This window comes from Protomyctophum parallelum (genome assembly GCF_964188405.1).
Source record: "Protomyctophum parallelum genome assembly, chromosome: 11".
In the NCBI taxonomy this organism is placed as follows: domain Eukaryota; kingdom Metazoa; phylum Chordata; class Actinopteri; order Myctophiformes; family Myctophidae; genus Protomyctophum; species Protomyctophum parallelum.
Genome location: NC_139707.1, coordinates 24,065,361 through 24,086,412, shown reverse-complemented (window position 1 = coordinate 24,086,412; position 21,052 = coordinate 24,065,361). Strand labels below are relative to the sequence as shown.

The 21,052-nt window shown below is 40.5% G+C and overlaps 1 protein-coding gene across 1 annotated transcript; it reads left to right on the top strand.

The window, feature by feature from the left end:
* The first annotated feature begins 1,628 nt into the window (after positions 1–1,628).
* LOC310867251 (tubulin alpha chain-like) lies at positions 1,629–12,829 on the top strand. Its single transcript, XM_083777151.1, has 4 exons — positions 1,629–1,766; positions 10,418–10,640; positions 11,235–11,383; positions 11,556–12,829. The coding sequence occupies exons 1-4, from the start codon at positions 1,764–1,766 to the stop codon at positions 12,528–12,530; spliced, it is 1,350 nt and encodes a 449-aa protein (XP_083633277.1). The 5' UTR covers positions 1,629–1,763; the 3' UTR covers positions 12,531–12,829.
* Positions 12,830–21,052: the final 8,223 nt, after the last annotated feature.

Below are 21,052 nucleotides of genomic sequence, written 5' to 3'. Positions count from 1 at the left end.
CGATCCTAAATTTGAATTAGTGTAAACCTACATGGGCCCTACTACACGTTTTGGATTAATGGTGTGGTAAGGATAAGAAACGATGCTTGCGGAAACTTGTGCCGTTTCTGAAACGCGGTGGGAGGGGCCCAGTGTGTGACCTCATCTCGGAGCTACAGAATGAGCGTAGGGAGAGGGCACATATGGGGCTAGCTTTTCTCGTGCGTTTACTCTAAACGCGCGGACCGTGCGTGCGTAAGCCAAATGCCCTGGCTACATCGATCTGTCAGACGCGCGGCAGGTTTGTGCTAGCCTGGTTAATAAACCAGACTAATATCGCACGGACCGTGCCAACGGCTGATTCGGTCTGGTTTATTAACCAGGCTAGGTTTGTGCGGGACCTTCCGGGAGGATATATAGATACGCGCGCATGGGGGCATACGCACGTAAAAAAATTAGAACCGATCCTATTTTTAGAGCACGCGTAGGATGGCCAGCGGTATCCGTGCGTATGGTGTAGCTGGTATCATTGACATATATTGGTCCTATCCAAACGCACTGTACCGTGCAGTAAACGCATACGCACGCGCGCAAAATTGCCTGGTGTAGCTTGGCCGTCGACGCAACTTGGCCTGTTGTAGCGCCACCATGAGGCTGATTTGAAAACTGTCAAGTGGCATACAAAACAGGTGTTTTGTATGTCTGGTAGGCAGGCATGTCGCGCGTAATTGTAGAACGCAGGGCGCGGGCGGGCGCAGACACCAGAAAACAGTCAATATACAGCGCATGATAGACACGCCGACCACGGCAACGACAGACAGGCTGACCACAGTGTTGCCAGATGCAGTTATAGTATAGCAACTAGCAAGCACCTCTGACAATAGTAGGCTATAGCATTACTATCCCAAGCCGTGCATATCCACGGCTTCCCAAGCCGTGCATGCCTATTCCCACTATAGGCTGAGGAAGAAATGCCACTTGACAATTTTCAAATCAGCCTCATGGTGGCGCTACAACAGGCCAAGTTGCGTCTCTCTCTCTCACACACACACACACACACACACACACACACACACACACACACACACACACACACACACACACACACACACACACACACACACACACACACACACAAGTGGCACCGTCCGTTTCCATTGAGGTTCAATCATCTAGAAGTCAGATAAAGGCATATAAACATCAGTGCGTATACGGATAAGCGGTTGAAGATGGATGGATGGATGCTTGAATAGAAACCAATGTGGAATATGTAAGTAGACACCTTTACAAACACATTGGTGAAGAAAATTATTGGTAAGAAACGTATTCCCAGATTTGACATTATTCTGATAATATTCCCTGACTACCGTAAACATATTATTAATTTAATCTCTGGGACCAGAATCTACACTGTATAATCCTCAGTGTGTAGGCCTATTTAACTGTTTTTTAACTCTCATAATAGTACAAAATGAAGTCTGCTTGCCTTTAGACCTAGATGATCTCTCTCTAATCTAGGTCGTCCTCAGACAGATCCGTAAGGGTCCATTTGGACCCCTGGTGGTCCCCGGACCAGACGATGAGAAACAGTGGGGAAAAGGCTAGTGGGAGGAGTTTGACAACGTCACTTGCAGTTGAATAATAGCGTGACAGCTCCACACACCTGACATTACTTACTTACGAGGTCCACATTGAAGACCGTGTGAGAAGATTACAACCAAGTTCACTTTTTTAAAAGTATTTTCCTACCTTCATAGAATACATTTCTACAGTTTCGAGGCACAATGGTAAGTTGAAGATTGATTTATCATACTTTTTCCCACTTTAATACCATCATCTAAATAAATTGCATTTAGCCTAAATGTCTGTGTCTCGTATGAAATCATCACTTTAATTTCAGATGTATCTCTTTTATATAGGCTAGTACAAGAGAAGGGCTAATCGTTACGCATCGCAGTGTTCTGTTACACCTCCTTTTATTGCGATTTCCACGTCGTTAATTTGTATTCATGTAAGCAGATATAGGTATAGCCCCTTTCGAAATCCCTTGTTTACATTTTCTGTATTTGGGAAGACGTCTTCCCAAATACAGAAAAGGTAAACAAGGCTGGGTCCCGAAAGAGGCTAGCTACGATCAGTGGATCAGTCAAGTGTCTGTAACTGAACGCCAGTAGCAGAAGCTGACTGACATGTGCAGCTGTTTTTAATATGTGCATGGTGGGTGTTAGTTTCATTTATGTTTTTGTATGCAGCTGCACAACTTCATGTTGGCAAGGCCAACACACACACACACACACACACACACACACACACACACACACACACACACTGTGTGGTGCTGCAGTACTGTATTTATTACCCACTCAATCTTTATTGTCTACTGTGCACTTTTTAACTTCTTACAGTTATTATTCTGTGGTGCTGTGCATCCCCATTCCCTCTGGGGATTAATAAAGTGCTATCCTACCTGCTATCCCGTCCTTACAGTAAAACGTACAGTAAAAATACTCATTATGCAGATATACTGCATTGTTGTTTATCACTTTAATGTTCCATAGCTGGCAAAGGTGGGCCTGATTTCAGTAAGCCTTTATGTGGTGCTGCTATGTAGGCTGATAGCTTATATCAGTTAATGCAAGTTTGAGTAAAAGTATAAATACTCAAAGTTAAAGTACCTGAAATTTGCACTTAAGTACAGTACTTGATTAAATGTACTTAGTTACTTTCCCCACAGCCCACACATGACTGTGCCTTTTAGAAAACCCCTCTGCTACAGGAAGGTGCAATGCAGCTTAATCTATAATGCATAAAAGTACAAGTATATGTAAATACTCAAAGTTAAAAGTACCTGTAATTTTCATTTAAGTACAGTATTTTTATTTGACTGTGCCACTGCCTTTAGAAAACACTCTGCTACAGAAAGGTGCAATGCAGAGGCACAGTTGACTCTGCGTCTCTCAGTCGCAGCAAGGACCCCTGACGCATCAAAAATAGATCTGACTGACTGGCCATTTCTATATTTGGCTGGTGCCCCACAGAGCAGGTGTTGCACACAGCCACACACATACACTATAATACTCCCGAGTGTTAATCTAACTCTCAAGAGCGTACAAATGAAACAAATGGACCCTCAACAGTTGAATGGGTAAATTAACCCAGAATTTCACTGCGTAATAAATCCTACTTTTGCAGCACTTGCAGGGGGTAGAAACGTTTTTCAGATTGGGCTTGGTTGCGAGCATGAAACCCTAGGCTGACCTTTGTAGATTTGTAGCTAATCAAATTGATAATGGGTGTGTTAGAGATTTAGGTCTGCCCAGAGCCAATGTGCAAGCAATAGCAAATATTTTTAGTATATGAAGATAGTCCTGGTTGGAGCTACTAGAGGTGCATGGTTTGCTTCTCCCCGACAGATTTTTAATTCTTATTACAGAATTAAAATGCCATTTCCCTCTTGGGTTGTTGTCAACAGTTTTGAAAATGCACGCCTAAATCTAATACACCCCTTACCGTTTGTTTGATTATTAGCTGAAGTTATGTTGCTTACATCATGGTGTACAACTGTACATGGGGCCTTAGGGCCCATGTTCCAGTGGTGGAAAAAGTACTCAAATGTTTTACTTAAGTAATAGTATCTTCTCCAATATAGAAATACTCCATTACGTAGTAAGTAAAAGTCTGGAATATGTATTTGAGTAAAAGTACAAAAGTATTGGAATCAAAATGTACTTAAGTAGTCATTGTGCAGAAGGTCCCATTTCAAGTTTTCAAATTTATAAAAATCTTTTGAAAATATTGTGAGCATTGTGAGCTTGTTAATAGGCTATTTTCAAATAAAAGTGGGTAATGTTTTGTGATTGTCATAATAACCCAAATGTGCCAAGTAACTAGCAACTAGGTTTTCAAATAAATGTAGTGGAGTAAAAGTACAATATTTGTCTCTGAGATGTAGTGGAGTAGAAGTAAAAGTATTGGAAATACTCAAGTAAAGTACAAATACAAATTGTAAAAAGTGCAGTACTTAGTAGAGTGTGTTCACACAACGCATTTTTTGAGCACTTTAGACTTTAGATAGATCTGGTCCATAGCTCTAAATGCAACGCATTAGAGCTATGGACCAGAGCTAGACTTTAGAGTACTTTGGGTAGTACACAGAGCATTCATTGATACCCACAACGTTTCGTGTCATCTGCATCAGTACAAATAGCCTAGCTGAAGTAATGGTAAACATGGACTTCATGGTTGTGATAAAAATGCAAAGTCAGGTAGTAAATGACCTTGTTGTCACTGTCAGGTACAGCCAGGAGGATCAAACGTGACATTGATGAGTGGTGCACCGCTCCAAAAGTTGGAACTATGTTCTACTAATTAGCCCGAGGTTAAGAGGCTGATTCTACAAATGCCATCTAAATCAGTAGTTCTCAAAAGTTTTGAGAGACTCCTAAAATGATATATATTTGGTCATGGACCCTCATCTGAAAATGTTTTATGCCAGGGAGTCAGGGACCCACAGAAGACAAGATTTGTTTAAAAAAATGTCAAAATGAAACTATTTAAAAATAAACCTCAAGCTCAACAAGGAGGAGTGAAGTGTGCGCCTAAAGTGTGATGCCTAAAGGAGTTTAGGCGTGTCTCAAGACACGCCTAAATCTCTTGACTCAGTTTGAGTCAAGAGGAGGCATGCAGGTCTTTAGGGCAGGAATGTAAACTGGTTTTCTGTGTATATTTCAATATATTTTGACTACTCACACCGTTTCACATTGATGCTGGTGGCTAGGCTGGGCAATATATCAATATTGATATCAGAATCAAACTTTGTTATCATCACATTAAAGTAACATGGGTTGAAATTCTTAATTATGCAGGCCCATGCATTGGGCCTGCACATGGTTAAAAGATAGAGAATGGAAGCAGAATAAAGTGCATTAGAAAAAAGTGGCTAAATGTGCATAATAATTTAAGAGTCATGAATGTATGTAATGGAGAGGTCATTAAAACAAAAACACAGATCTGATGCAGTGGCCACAGGCTTAGCTCTTACAGCAGTCTAATAGCAGTAGTTTAATACCTAAAGCAGGGGTGCCCACACTGTTTTTGACCTGAGAGCTACTTTAAAAATGCATAATCAGCATAACAAGATTTACACACCAAAAGAATATCCCATTGCTGAAAATAGTTTAAAGATGTACCCGAGGGGGTTTTGGAATAGTATTGCATTGTGGGTTTGAGCTGACATCATGCCCTTTTTTTATATTTAAAATTTATATATTTTTAGGGGCATGTCATGTGATCTACCTGAACCGCCCCGCCTTTGTTATCTACTGTACTGGTAAATCACGATCTACCTTTTGGGCACCCCTGACCTAAAGAATAGAGTAAAATGGACCATTACTGCATCAAAGGTAATCAACAAACTGGTCATTGGCCAAATTGTCCAAAAACATAAAGCAATGTGTGGAACAGAGTCAAACAAAATATATACTTCTACAATTCCAAGACCCTGTCAGGGTGGGGGGGTCCCCACTTCCAATATGATTATTTGGGTGTGGGGACCTCCCCCAAATAATCATTTGGGGTCATTCAGACAAAAGTTTTGTCATTCAGTTTTGTCTAAATGAGGTCATTGAAGGATTACAAATATTTCACCAGATCCTCAAAAGAATGTTATGTTGCATTGAAATTCAGTTTGATGGAAATGCATCACTCCTGTCTAAGGGCTTGGTCAATTTACATCTTAAAATCAGTGTAGCCTAAACACTTCACTTGTAATCTAGTCCGAGATCAGCTGTCGTAACATTAGGTCAAGTACGTGAGGGAAAAAGGCCAGCCATGATCTCAATTAGAGCCTTTGACCTCATTGTGTTGTATTACAAGACTGCTTGTCAATCATAGTGGTAGAAGGTACTGTAACCTGCGGGTATTAAATGTTATGTCTACTGTATATCGGTTCCTTTGTCTGATATATCAGACATTATTTGATATTTGTGAATACAGATTTGTATCAAAAACTGTGCAGTCCATGTGTCCCTATTTTGGGCATGACATCATAGACAAAATGTTTTCAAAAATCGATCTATATAATGAGTTCCGTTATAAGCTTTAAGCTATTTTTCATTTAAAAAAAACACTATTTAATCAAATGAAAGTCTGTCAAAAGTCAAAACGATTGACGTTATATAAATATCTGTCAAAACATCAATAATCTTTGGACTGCATCGGACATCGGGATCAGACCCAAAATTCTGGCATCAGTCAGGCTCTAGATGTCGGCCCTAAAAATTGTGTCGCAGAGTGCAGTATCCCCACTAGATTATTTATCCAGTAAGAGATGCATGCAGCCGGACTGTAATCTCAAGTCAGTGTGGTTGGAGTCTGGAGACACGAGACACACCCTTTTCCTTTGCTTAGCAGACACACCCTAACTGTTTTTAGCACTCACTGTTTACTATGTCCTCCTGTTGAGTCAGGAAGGTAGAAAGTATGTCACCTGTGGGGTCAGTGTTGATGAGTCAGTCAGTGCTGCAAATTGTTTTCAGAACTTATGCAGCAGAAATGACTGCATACGCTTTTCTAAATGAGGGAGTTATACTGTAGTCATATAATTATGTAGGATTTTTAGGGCACGGCCAATGATATTATTTTTGATATCATATTCTCGTCATGAGACTAGTTATCGTCTGGTATTTTGATTTGTAAATTATATTGTGATGTGGAATAAGCTTTGTCTTTTCCTGGTTTAAAATCACTTAAGCTCTAATTTATACTTTATTTTCTTATTTAACTTTTTCATGAATTGATATTGTTAGAATTTGTCACTATCAACATTGAGGTATTTGGTAAAAAAAATAAAGTGATATTTGATTTTGTCCATTTCACCCAGTCCTAGGATTGTAAATCTTCATTCATCTGAATGCACTCTGGATACATTTTCTATTACACAATACAATTGACACTGTACAGTGTGCATACAGTAAATTAAACATTAACCTGCCAAGGACTACTCTTGCCTTGTGTAGAATGCCAGTCACTCTTGACCGCCACATCTCTGGGTGTTAGCATGGACTTTCCCACAAATAGTTAGTAGCCGAAAACTCAACACCATGATAGATTTCCAAGCTGAATTTTAAACAGTCATTTTCTTTAACGGCGCTTTCCTTAACCACATTAAGGCGTCCCTATTTTGGGCATGTCATACTCATTGTACAGTTGTGATTCCGACATTCTTATTTTTATTATTTTTCTCCATAGCAAAAATAGTCAATCTGCAAGCTCAGAATGGGACACGTTGTGATTTGTGATCATATGACAAAGTCTATAGGGCTTAAGTGGTTTACAGTGGATTTCAGGGGGTTAATCCCACCCCTCCCCCCAAGCTAAGGCCTAGAAGAAAAACAAATCATGGAGCCTCACCAGAGTCCGGGCCATAACGTTACTTTGGCTTCTGACCCCACAATGTAGGAATTGTATGGGCTAGAAGATTGCCTCCTTTACTAAACAACACCCTGCAACCAGAGTCTACTGACACATTGTCAGACAGCTTGAACATCCTCCTGACCAACTGAGGGAAGCTATATCAGGGGTTCTCAATGTTTTTGTCCTGGGACCCCTGGAAATGTCTCAGGACCCCCGCCCCGCCCCCTCCCGACCCCCAATATAAATTGACTGCTACAATAACCTTAATAATAGAGACAATACACCATAAATAAATACTAAAATACTGAACCCCTGAGCTACCGGTATATAATACCCCCCGTGCAAGAATATCCATTCCATTCTGTCATGTACGGTATGAAATATTTTACAGTTGAATGCAGCACCCAATAGGCTGTGTGAAACCTTAAAGACTTGTCCTACTCTTTTATACTACCATGAATCTCCCAGCATAATGGGTCGGGAAAAACCACGCCATATGCCTTCCCTGCAGCGTAATACCGTAAAAAGGTGTTGATGGCTTAAAAACAATTTGAGCTGCAACAGCTGAAGTTAGGAGGCCTGAATGAGCCGGTAGCTGTCCTAGATAGCTGTCCTCCAGGACAAGCATACACAGAAATATACTTTCAGAACTGTGTGTGTGCGCATGCGCGCGCGCACACACACACACACACACACACACACACACACACACACACACACACACACACACACACACACACACACACACACACACACACACACACACACACACACACCATCTCTCTCCCAAACACATGCACATAAAGGAGTGTCAAGGAGTGCAGAACTAGGCTACATCAGAAATGACCTTGTCTCAGTGGTATGCAGAGAATGAGGCAGTCTTCAGGTTGCCCCAGTGTCTTGTGACTGCACTGCACAAAAATAACATTGTTAACCATGTAACTTTTCTAATATATATCCTATAAGCCAAAGTCTTAAGATGCAAGTATAATTCTGACCACAACAACACTGATGCAAAGCTTTGTATAGCCTTTATTTATGTAGTACGTAAATGTATTATAATAAATTTTTTAGCCCAATCAAAAGTTTGGCTGATACTGTATATCAGCCATAATTGACCTTATGGTCATTGTATCAGCCGATATGTCTGGGGGGTGGGCAGATCAACAAGCTCACTGGCACTGACTTTTTAAATCTTTGACTAGGGATTAGGTGGTTTAAATTAAACAAACTTCAGATTGTGTATTTGTTTATGCAGTTTGCATGTTATTTTCATATATTGATGTTTAACATGATTTTGTAAAACTTTAATCAAAAGGTTTTGTGTTTATTTGTTTAAAAGTTAGATAGTAAGAAACTTTAACGTTTCTTGTAAAGCAATGGTAAATTGGGAGACATTGGGTTATTTGTTTTGGGTCAAATTCGTTAGTTACGGTAGTTAGACTAAATTTGTGAGATTTTAGCTATTCCAATGATGATGTGAAGATATGGTTCATTTATTAATTCATGAACAAAAGCAAGGGCTTACTTTGTAATGCTCCATGTAAATGTATTCACAATCACAGCAGGCTGTGATTGTTTATCATTTATTAATTCAACTTTGATTGAATGAAGGTTGACCAGACCTGACTGATAACAGAAGCGAGAGTTGTATGTTGTAGCTACACAGGTTTCTCCAAACCTGTTTGCTCACATACTGTATCAGTCAAGCCATGTCAGACAAATATCTGCTTGTGTAGAGGGAGAGGTTAAAACCAACATTAATAGGAATCTCATACTGTAGGCAAGGCAAGTTTATTTTTATAGCACACTTTAACAACAAGGCAAAGTGCTTTAAACGAAACATTAAGCATTAAGAGGGAGCATTAACAGGCATTTTAAAGGACATTTGAATAAAATAATGGAAAAACTTGTAGAAAACAACTTAAACCCTATACTTAATTGACCAGAATATAAATATGTATATAGACATTTGATCAGAATGGAGTTAATTATTTCATTGTATCTTTTACCAGTCCTATAGTAGCAGGTGAACTTTTTGTCATGTCATAGTGTTCTTCTATGGTGCAACACTATTGTCTATGGTGTAACTAGCTATAGTTAGTAGTACATACTGTTCATTCATTTAAAGCGCCTCTGTTTTACATTTTGAAGTTTAATTAAATGCATACAAGATAATGGTTTTTGTGCAGGGGGAGCTATAATTTAAAAGCTTTATCACGGAAAGTCTGTTATGTATGCCACCTTTTCCATTCATTTATGCTCTATCTATGCATTTGAATTTCTAAGAAGCTGCCGCAGCTCTTTCAACATATTTGACAATGTTGTGAATGCAGAACATGACATTCTGACCTCTCCATCCAGCCCTCATAGCACACTTGTTAAATAAGAACCATGCAGTAAAGCTGCAGCCTTTGACTTCTCTCACACTGGAGATATCTCTCTTCTAAACACTCTGCCTCCGCCCAGTGGAAGACTTCGGTGTTAACACTTAACTGTCACAATTATTACATAATCGTCTGAGATAATCATAATTATTTTTGTCATCATTGTTTCCATGTTGAACATACAGTACATCAAAAACATACATCAAAAAAGCTGAAATGGCAGATCTACAAGCTATAACGTGTCACAAAGTGATTTGTAAGCTTGTAGATCTGCTATTTCTCCTAAAATAATGAATGTCAGTAATCTCTTTGTATATTTCAGTTATTTGTCATATCTGCCCTTACCATTTTCTGATTAACATGCAGGCAAACAGAAATGTATTCTTTATTCATATGCTCCAATGTTCAACACCAAAAACACCCATTGTGAACACCAATTCAACACACATTGTGAATCGCAATTATTTGTGAGACAATTAATCGTCAACTTAAATGTGTAATCGTGACAGCCCTCGTTGCACCCATACAAAGCAGAAGTCAGCAGCAATGGTAGCCAACATGTCTTTCCCCCCCGCTCCGCTCACTGAACTAAACCTCCCCCTGTCACTCACTCCCGTCTCTCCCCTCCTCTTGAACAGCGTGAGTGCATCTCTGTACACGTGGGACAGGCTGGCGTGCAGATGGGCAACACCTGCTGGGAACTGTACTGTCTGGAGCACGGCATCCAGCCCGACGGCCAGATGCCCAACAAACAGGCCCCCGGAGGTCACGATGACTCCTTCACCACCTTCTTCAGTGCGACCGGAACTGGGAAATACGTCCCCAGGGCCATCTTTGTGGACCTTGAACCCACCGTCATTGGTCAGTTGCTTTTCCCCGATTGTCCATACTGTGTTGTATTCTGTACATTGTTGTGATTGTTTGTAATGAGCTCAAACTTTTGAGGAAATTGCACATTATTAGCCTGCGAAAGGAAGAATAAGTCTGCACACTATTTGAAAGCTCCCCAAAAACTTTATTTACCAAAGCGGGGTAAAAAACACAACGTTTCGGCCTTCGTCACATTATTAGCCTAACTCATCTTATCTTATTCATGATGTACGCATAATGAACGTAACGTTATTAGCCATGTCGTTATATAGACGGATCGCACCTGCGATGCGTTGCAAGCTTATAGATCGGCTATTTCATATTTTCGCAGGTATGAAATCAGGCATCACTGTATGAAGAAACGTATAAAGATGAAATCTTCCAGACAGCAACGATATACACAAGTATAAATATTAGGCCACAACCTACCTTCCTTGAGCAGTTCTAACCGTACATCTATATGGCGTGGCGATCAGTGTTTGAATCACTGTGTAATAGAGAGCTCCGGGAATTAACCCATTGATTGCAGATGAGTTTTTCTCAACATTTACCGTCCTTTTATTTATTTTATTTTCATTTTTCCAGATGAGGTGCGTACCGGAATATACCGCCAGCTGTTCCACCCTGAGCAGCTGATCTCGGGAAAGGAAGATGCAGCCAACAACTACGCCCGCGGACACTACACCATCGGCAAGGAGATCATCGACTCCGTCCTGGACAGGATCCGCAAACTGGTGAGCCTCGCCACCCTGACCCAATTCTATCACGATTCATGGGGCATGACCTCATGACCCATGAATTGGGGCATGTATGTTAGTTTTGTAGTGACCAATGGACCACAGACAAAAATTAAGAAAGATATCAATCTATTTATTGATCTTTCCTCATGTGTCTGTGCCTCCTAAGGCGGATCAGTGCACCGGTCTCCAAGGCTTTCTGGTTTTCCATTCTTTTGGCGGCGGCACTGGCTCAGGTTTCACTTCCCTGCTGATGGAGCGCCTGTCGGTTGACTTTGGCAAGAAGTCCAAGCTGGAGTTTGCCATCTACCCAGCTCCCCAGGTGTCCACGGCTGTAGTGGAGCCATACAACTCCATCCTGACCACCCACACCACCCTGGAGCACTCAGACTGTGCCTTCATGGTGGACAACGAGGCCATCTACGACATCTGCCGCAGGAACCTGGACATTGAGCGTCCGTCTTACACCAATCTTAATCGCCTCATCAGCCAAATAGTCTCCTCGATCACTGCCTCCCTTCGCTTTGACGGAGCCCTGAATGTCGACCTGACAGAGTTCCAGACCAACTTGGTGCCATACCCTCGTATCCACTTCCCCCTTGCCACCTACGCCCCAGTAATCTCTGCCGAGAAGGCCTATCATGAGCAGCTGTCAGTTGCTGAGATCACCAACGCCTGCTTTGAGCCAGCTAATCAGATGGTAAAGTGTGATCCTCGTCATGGTAAATACATGGCCTGTTGTCTGCTGTATCGTGGAGATGTGGTGCCCAAGGATGTCAATGTGGCCATTGGTGCGATCAAGACCAAACGCACCATCCAGTTTGTAGACTGGTGCCCCACAGGCTTCAAGGTGGGCATCAACTACCAGCCTCCCACCGCGGTTCCCGGAGGAGACTTGGCCAAGGTCCAGAGGGCTGTGTGCATGCTGAGCAACACCACAGCCATCGCTGAGGCCTGGGCTCGTCTTGACCACAAGTTTGACCTCATGTATGCCAAGAGAGCCTTCGTCCACTGGTATGTTGGAGAGGGCATGGAGGAGGGAGAGTTCTCTGAGGCCAGAGAAGACATGGCTGCCCTGGAGAAGGATTATGAAGAGGTGGGCATTGACTCCTTCGAGGAGGATGAAGAAGGAGAGGAGTATTAGAATATTGGACTCAAATTAGTTTGAGTTATTGTTTTCAGGAAAAAAGATTGAAATTTTCAATATTTTTTTGTTTTGATGTTGCATTAACATAACATTTTATGTTTATTTTAATAACAAAACAAAACTCGATAAGGTTTGAAATAAATTACTGTACCAATGAGACTGATCCATTGTATAAGCCTTTTGACATTTATTTTTATTCACCTCGTTTCATCCAAAGGCTTAACTGTTGTACAGTAATCATTTTTTATGACTTTGAGCTCTGTGTTGTTGCTCAATAAATTTTCCTTTAAAATGTTTTTCATTCTATATAGTCTTTTTTGTTCTCTCTACCACCTGAAAATGCATCTTTCACTTTTCATTATTTTTAAAAGAAACGCAACTACCAGACTTATGATCATAACAACTTTCCCAAACACAGATCTACTTTTTTCAACCAAATACTGTGTTAAGCCAGTGATTTTCAACCCTTTTCATATCAAGGTCCATTTTTTATTCAGCATTTGAGCCACGGACCACCATTTGATGAGATTTAGCCTCTCAAACCCAAAACATAGAATATTGTGTTGTTACTTGTTAAATAAGTCCACAATTCCATGCTGTATTGATGTTGGTACCATAGGAGAGATAATCAAATTAACAAAATTCTTCTACATTCTCTCATTGTGTAGACTTTAACTCTTGACAATATAAAATGAAACCAAATGGACCTGTAAGGGTCCTTTTGGTTCCATTTAGCTGGGGGACCACCTGGCTGGAACCTCAAGGACCACTGGTTGAGATTGAGAACAACTGTGTTAAGCTATTCCTTTATCATGGCCTAGCTCGGTGGTTCCCAAACTTTTTAGAGATTAGACATTTGCCTGGGACCCAAACTAGTGAAAATAGCAGATCTACAAACAACACGTCGCTTCACGAGCTTGTAGATCGGCTATTTTCACTACTTTAAAAAAAGAAAAAATTACCCAAATTGATCCCGATCCAGTGTTTGGGAACCACTGGCCTAGCTAGTCCAACATTAAAGTACACTCACTGACTGCTAGTCTGTTTTAGAAGTGCTTGTGGGCTCTACGGTTGGCAATGTTGGACTGTCTATGCATCTGTTAACACTTTTCCCCCAGAGCAGACTTCAGGCAGGTTTGCCATGGAATTTCTGTGCACTTTACTGCTCCCCGGAGGATAAACCCTGCTGATTCTGTTGACCCCATGGCCTTTCCTCTAGCACCACCCTTAGGCCAGAATTTCCACCTATACACGGATATCTCCAAATCTAATGGGTGTGGATCGCCATAAAACTGGCTGAGTACATTCATGCTCCCTGGAGGATGATCTCGTAACCGTTTGAGTGGCCCCATGACCTAACGCGTCTGTTGGAAGGGCTCTCCAACCACTCCACCTTCCTTGTCAAAAGTCCTAATGGTACTTTTGTTTCTTACTTTCAAGTGTTTGTTTACAATGTATGTTATGCCTTCAGTGATTATACATTATATAACCCTTCCCCAAATCTGACACAATACGTTTTTGTTTGATTGTTTGTACAATCTTGGGAACCCATTTGGTAAGAAGAAGAAGAAAAACAAGAAAAACTATCATTTTAATCTGTCTTGAGAGATTAGTTCCAATTTAAGTAATGCATTGCAACCTATCGAGTGTCTGTAGTTAAATGGCACAGCCACCAGAGGACAGTCAAAGCAAGTTTACCGCTAATTTAGTGTTTGGCTACATGGGCCTGCTGCCTTTCACTTGATAAAAATTACATACTTTCAAGTGTTTTAGACACTTTCTACTTTCTTTGGATTGCTGCTCTGTTCCAAATAAAGACATTGTGACTGTCTCTCTCTGTCACCTGTTTCTCTGTAAATATTATTAAATTGTTTGCTTTAATATGATTACTGTATAATGCTCAGGACCTTTAGTCCTCATGGAAATGAGTCACATTATTAAACGTGTCATGTCTGCTGTTCATTTTTGTTTTATTAACATACCGTAACATGTGTTCCCCATGGAAACTTCCTCTGTGTCTACTACACGCTACGTAAAGAAAAAATAAATATTAGTTCCTTGACATTCAAACAATCCACTGTGGACATTTTTATTCCTTATCCAAGGAAATGATGGACACAATGACATCTAGCACTTTGTGAAAAGGCAATTAGCCATACAGATATATTAACGGTATGGTATGGTAGGTGAGATTCCTTTGTTCAAGTGTTTAACAACTACAGTATCCTGAGAGTACTCATTGCGTTCATAGTGTTTGTTCAGTAACAGGGGTCTCTCTGTCTCTCCACTCGTTGAGAAACAGAAAATGCATTTTCAGGTTGGGATATCAATTTTATCCAACCAGGAGAGGGATCTCACACAGGCTACAGGATAAACAAATAAGATTGTGATGACATGGAAATTATGAATGATCAGACAAAATGGCAACTGTAACACTATAAATTTGAAGCTGATAATGGGTTCCCAGTCCTGATTGGTTGAAAATGTGCAACCCACCTGAAAATGTACTTTCTCTTTATTAGAACTGGAGGAGACCCTTAACAATCACTATATATCTAGGCCTACCTATATCAGAATATAGAGCTTTAACTTTTATTTTTATTTTTTACCAAAAACAGGTTTGTTTTGAACAAAGCATATCACTTGCCCTACCTTTAATACAAATTTAATACAATATTAAATGCCAGCCTGTTGGAGAAAACCAACCAAAACTCCATCAGCCAGGATGTGAAGAAGAGAAAGTTGGGGTGGATTGGACATACCCTCCGAAAGCCTACTGACAAGTGACAACATCACTACTAGGCAAGCACTGGACTGGAATCCACAGGGTAAAAGAAAGTGAGGAGGCCAAAACAGACCTGGAGAAGATCAGTGGAGAGTGAGGCAAAGAAGACCGGACTATCGTGGGCCCAGCTGAAGAAAACTGCTCAAAACAGAGTCCGATAGCGGGGTGTACAGGAATAAGTCAAAAGTACCTACTACTAATACACCCATCTCTATTTTTGTATAAAAGCTGTATTGTTATAACCAGGTCTACAATGATGACTATGTATGACACTGGCATTTAATGCTGCTGATTGATTAAAACCTCTAGTGTTTGTTTTAGGAGCAACTTTTGTCATTGACCACCATTCAAATTCTTGTAAACTGCAATAGGGTTTTAACATCAAAGAGTGAAAAGGCCACAAAAATGAGCATTTCACAAAGTAGTAGGTAATAAGCTACACAGCAGTACCTGTTTAAATCCAGCTCTTATGCCTGATTTATACTTTGTCGTAAGGTGGTGTATAAGTTGAGCATTAGTTGATTGTATTGGCTGTATTGAGCCGTCACAGCGTTAAGGCTGATTTTGTTATTGAGGTGAGGGGTTCAGGATGTGCATGTGTGTGTGTCAACACATTGGCCACCGTTGTAGTGATTTACTTCTGCATAAATCTATGTAGTGATTTAAATAAAAGCACACCTTCAGACCGTGATATGCACATCTATCATTTAAGCCAAGGGAAACTCATTTATTTTGTTCAACTTATAGGATTCAGTAGAGGTGAATGTTTCATTTTGGAGGTCATTCTGCCCTCAGACTATACTGCCTGCACAATCTGCAACGGGTGGGGTGGGTACGTTAGGCTATATTTCTTTACCTTTGTGAAATTATCCTTTATTTTGCTGAAAAATATACATACATTTTGCCTGTCATTAACTCTTAACTAAACAATGTCACTTGATATGTTTATAGTTGTACGTTAATTAGTTCGATAATTGTCTTATTTATTTATTTATTGAGGGGCGCTATAGCCACTCCGACGTCTGGCTTCCACTTCCAGACATTACGTCATGTGGCAGCCAAGTCTATGGACTTTTAATGTTTGTTTTATTCATTCTCCCCCAAACATCAGATAAAAAAACTTAGAGATGAGTGCTTCATTTTAGATGAATCCTTCCACAGACTGAGTATTTTTCTAAATTACCAGAAAGAGACGTGCATAATATTATGCATAAGCATATTTATTCTTAGGGTACATCAGAATTCAGAATCACCTTTTGCCTGCATGCTCAGTTGCTGAATGTTGTTTAGTTTTGACTAAGACTTATCCGGCCTACCCATAAATTCCACCATTTCTTCTCTTACTTAACCACATTCACGCTGTTATCCCTATTTTGCACATGCAATTGCCAACAAACATAGTGGAAATAAGAAATCTAGAAGCTTGTAGATTGTCGTACGACAAAGAATAGGGCTTAAGTAATAAAAGTAATTACTTGGCAAGTGTATTGTGAACAGGGACAATGCATGGGTGTGGCGGTCACAACCCTGGAGACAGAGACAGAGAGGCTCATGGGCAGAGAGAAATAGAGCTGCAGAAGTCCAGACAGGGAGAGAGGAGAGTACGGTATGAAGTTATCTCCCCTGGCAGCGTTTCAGGCAGTCTATAGGGAATGATAGGGACATGCACGCCTCTGATTAATGACCGTTTCTGGGTGGCGGAGAGTTTATGTCCCCTCTCACCCTCATGTCACCAGCACACTCAATGGCTTCATCACTTTGTAGCTATTATCACGTCAATAGGCAAGAATGGAGGGGAGTGGAGAGGAGAGGGAGAGAGAGAGAGAGAGAGAGAAACGTCTGCTGCACCATCTGTGGATAGCTGTGACCACATAACACAAGGTTACTTATACATCCTCTACACATAAATATACAAGTATTTTAATTGACAGGTTATTCATTTTACTTTCATTCATGTAACAACTTGTCCATGTATCAACTTCTCTCTTGTTGTGCCAGTGTTATTTATTATTTTAGTGTGTGCATACTGCATAGTACATTCATGCAGGACTGGTATGCATTGATCTGTCTGTTTTGGGGATGTGAATAGATGCAGCTGTGAGGATAGATATGGATAAGCAAATAGCTGTACACACATCATTTGGTACTCATTTACTGGCTTTATAGTGTAGCTGTACAAGCAGCTTAACCGGAACCCCAATGTCCCTATATGCTGGGACAAACATTCAGGGCAAATAGCTGATCTACAAGCTCATAACATGTTGTGATGTGTGGTGATCATGGTCACAGTCTATTTTCAGTGAAGAGATTTGGTGTAAAAAAATAATTGTACCTACCATATATAGAATCCTGGGGGACACCGGTCATGGTTCATGTGGTTAATACTGTAAATTAATAGGCGTGTTAGATGTGTCTTTATGTGCACACTTGTGTGTACTGTGTTCACATTTCTTCTATACTTCTATACAACGATCTATTTTACAATAGCTCTACTCCCTGTCCCTCCCCCTTCCTAAAAGAGTTATCTGGGGCCAGCCAAATGTGTAAAATGTCCTTTTTTGTACCGAAAGTCCCAAGACATTCCCATTATGAGATGGATTCAAGTATTTTATACTGATGTAACCAATTAATTTGATATCACTGCCACTAAATAAATGACATGTGAAGGGTTCATACCCAGTAAAATCTATACAGTGTTAATTTAATTGAGAGTGTACAAATGGACCCACAGGTCCATTTGCTTCCATTTGTGCACTCTCAGAATTAAATTACCACTATGGATTTTAGGAGAAGGAGAGGGAGGCAGGCTGAACAGAGATGATGGCAGAAGGTGAAGTAAAAGATTGAGGAGAAAGAGAAGTAGAGGAGGAGGGAGATTCTAATTAGGGAAATGAAACCTTGTGCTTGGCACGGCACCACAAATAAATCAACCAATGACAGACCCTCCTCTCAGCCTGTCAGCCCCTCTCCTGTCAAAACGACCAATTAAACCAAAGCTAATTTCCCTGTTAACCCCGAGAAAGACACTCTAAAGTAAAGCTTTATCTCTCCTGTGTGTGCAAGCACAGACACACACGAGTGCACACGCTCACACTGACACATTGGGCATAAATGTTTCTTTTTTTTCTTCTTTTTTTCTTTTTCTTTTTTACATATCAGCATAACCACTTCAACCCGATATACTTAGGTGCACGGGGTCCCCCATCCCAGGGGCCTATACTTTTCCCCCTCTACACTAAAAATATATCCGATCAGCGCTCACATTCACAACGCATTAGGTTGAGGCGTGTTGTGAGATTGTAGATTGCCCGTTTTAGCCAAATGTTCACATATTACAAGAAGCCCAGAATAGGGATAGTGGGATTCATGTGGTTCAAATAAAAAATGCTCTTACGACAATGACATCCAAAATGCATCACAGTTCACTTATAATTGTACCGCTCTCTTTCCAGCCTGTTCCTCCTGATTATACCTAAAGAAAATATAGTAAAAAGTGAAAACAAAAATCAAGCAAGTTGCCCATGTTGTCCATACTGTTTATATAACCTCTATTACATCATTGATGTAAAACATTCAGATTGTCTCCTGGCTTGGTCAGAAAATGTGAAAGAAAGTGGAATGTTTTATTTCAGTGGCCCCCAACCAAGAACTAGATATAAAACAAAATGAAACAAACAAATAAATAAATATGTTTAAACGCAGCCTTGTTAGACACCGGAGTGATACAAGGGCATGAAAGAGAGAGAGGTAGAGAAGGGTCAGGTGAGGTGCATAATATTGAATTATGCATCTCCCTTCACTCTCCCCACACACATGCATACACACACACACACACACATGCATGCGCGCGTGTGCACGCGCACGCATACTTCTGATTAAACACAGCAAACAAGAATGGTGGGAGTGTCAGCGAACCACGAGGCTAATTGAACTGTCACATTTTATGTGTTTTACTCTCCCTCCACTGTGGAGGGATACAGACAGAATGATGAGGCCCAGATGAAAAAATGCTGGCCTGATGGTCAGAGAAAGATGGGATGAAGAGGAGAGGAGAGAGGAGGCGAGGCAGACGAGTTGATTAGGAAGAGGTGTTGTTATCACTCAAGTGTCTGTCTGTCCTCAATCATAGCTTTATGTTTCATGGCTACTTAAAAATGTAGAGAAAAACGGAAACAAAATAAATCAGATTATATTCAAGTAGTTATACCTGTCCATGATGCATACAAATACATCTCATTTGTTTTAAGAGCCCTTATGTGGATATAGCTGCAATATTTCAATACTGTTTTTAAGATTTCAATGTATCGCTGCTGACAGGTGGGGAATGTGTAACTCCTCTATACTTATTAAGCTTTACCTTAATGGATTGAGACTTGATAGCTTAATGAAGCCCATTACAAGTATACGAATGTCTAGGAGTGTGGGGATAAGGCTATTTTTAACTTACTTTCATCCCTGACAATATTGAAATCTATAAAGATTGTCTTATTGGGTTACTTACTGGACAAATGCTGGTTTCAGATTCTTGAAGCTTTAACCCAGCTGAAACTGTTTGCCTGATACTTTTCCTGATCTGGTAATGGTCCTTGTAACTTTTGCCTTACAGTAAAATGATCTGTATAAATGTGTGTACAAACATAAATTGGACCTGAAAGTTAAAGGGTTTTAAATTGATAAATTATTGTTGAGAAGAATAATGACTGACTAGAAGCTACTTCACCTGGCTGCCCTCATCACAGGCTATCTTGTTTTGTCTTGTTCTGTCTTGTCTTGTTTTGTACTGTAGAGGACTAGCCTGGCATAGCCAGCCTTCAGGCAGTCTGGCCCCCTCTTAATTGTGGGAGGACTTCACAGCGGAAGTGGTGACGAGCCAACCACATTCGTCTGGAACAGGCTATAACCAAACAGGGCCCACGCAGTATGCAAATATGGGATGGGACATTTAAAAAAAAATCTAACACTGAGAGAGACAAGACTAATATCCATCAGTGATATTAGTATCGCTACGCGAGGCTAGTCCATAACAATAATTGATTGATTGATTTTTTTATTTCACAGTATGCAGAATGGATACATTACAAACGAAAGTCAATACAAAAACTGTTACTGTCGACCATGAATAAACAAATATACACTTCTATAATAAACACAAAACAAGCCTGGGTCTCAATGCATGCAATCTCAAACGTTCATCCCTCCCCCAATAAATTACTACTACTCTACACAAAATCTTAGAGAGTTATGATTTTCAAACACCAAGTTCATAACAATGCATTTCAAGTATTACTCATTTTAGCTCCACTTGCAGCAGGTCTGTCCGTATGTCCACCACATTGGTCCCAAAAAACATATCTAAAAAACTACTGGCTGGATTAACATGGAATTGCTGTGCACCTTTATGCTCCCCGAAGGATGAACCTTAACAGATTTTGGTGATCCTGTGCACTTTACCCCAATAGATCTTAGCCAAACATCTCTAGTAGCACACAATATATGGTAAAATATAATGGCTGGATTGCCATGTAACTTGCTGGACACATTTGTGCTCCCTGAAGGATGTACACTAATATTTTGCCCTTTCCTTTCCTTCCTTGTGCCAGGGTGTAAGGTAAGGAGTGGCATGGCCTCCAGGGACTGCTAGGCTAATAGGGCTTTTAAGCCTAGTCTTGTTAAGGGGAACGCAACAAGAGCACAGACTAGATCTCCCACGGAGCAACAGATGTGTGACTCTCCT

Coding starts and splice junctions, on each gene's coding strand:
- LOC310867251 (XM_083777151.1), top strand. Junction 10,641..11,234: donor CCTTGAACCCACCGTCATTG/GTCAGTTGCTTT, acceptor TCATTTTTCCAG/ATGAGGTGCGTACCGGAATA. Junction 11,384..11,555: donor TGGACAGGATCCGCAAACTG/GTGAGCCTCGCC, acceptor GTGCCTCCTAAG/GCGGATCAGTGCACCGGTCT.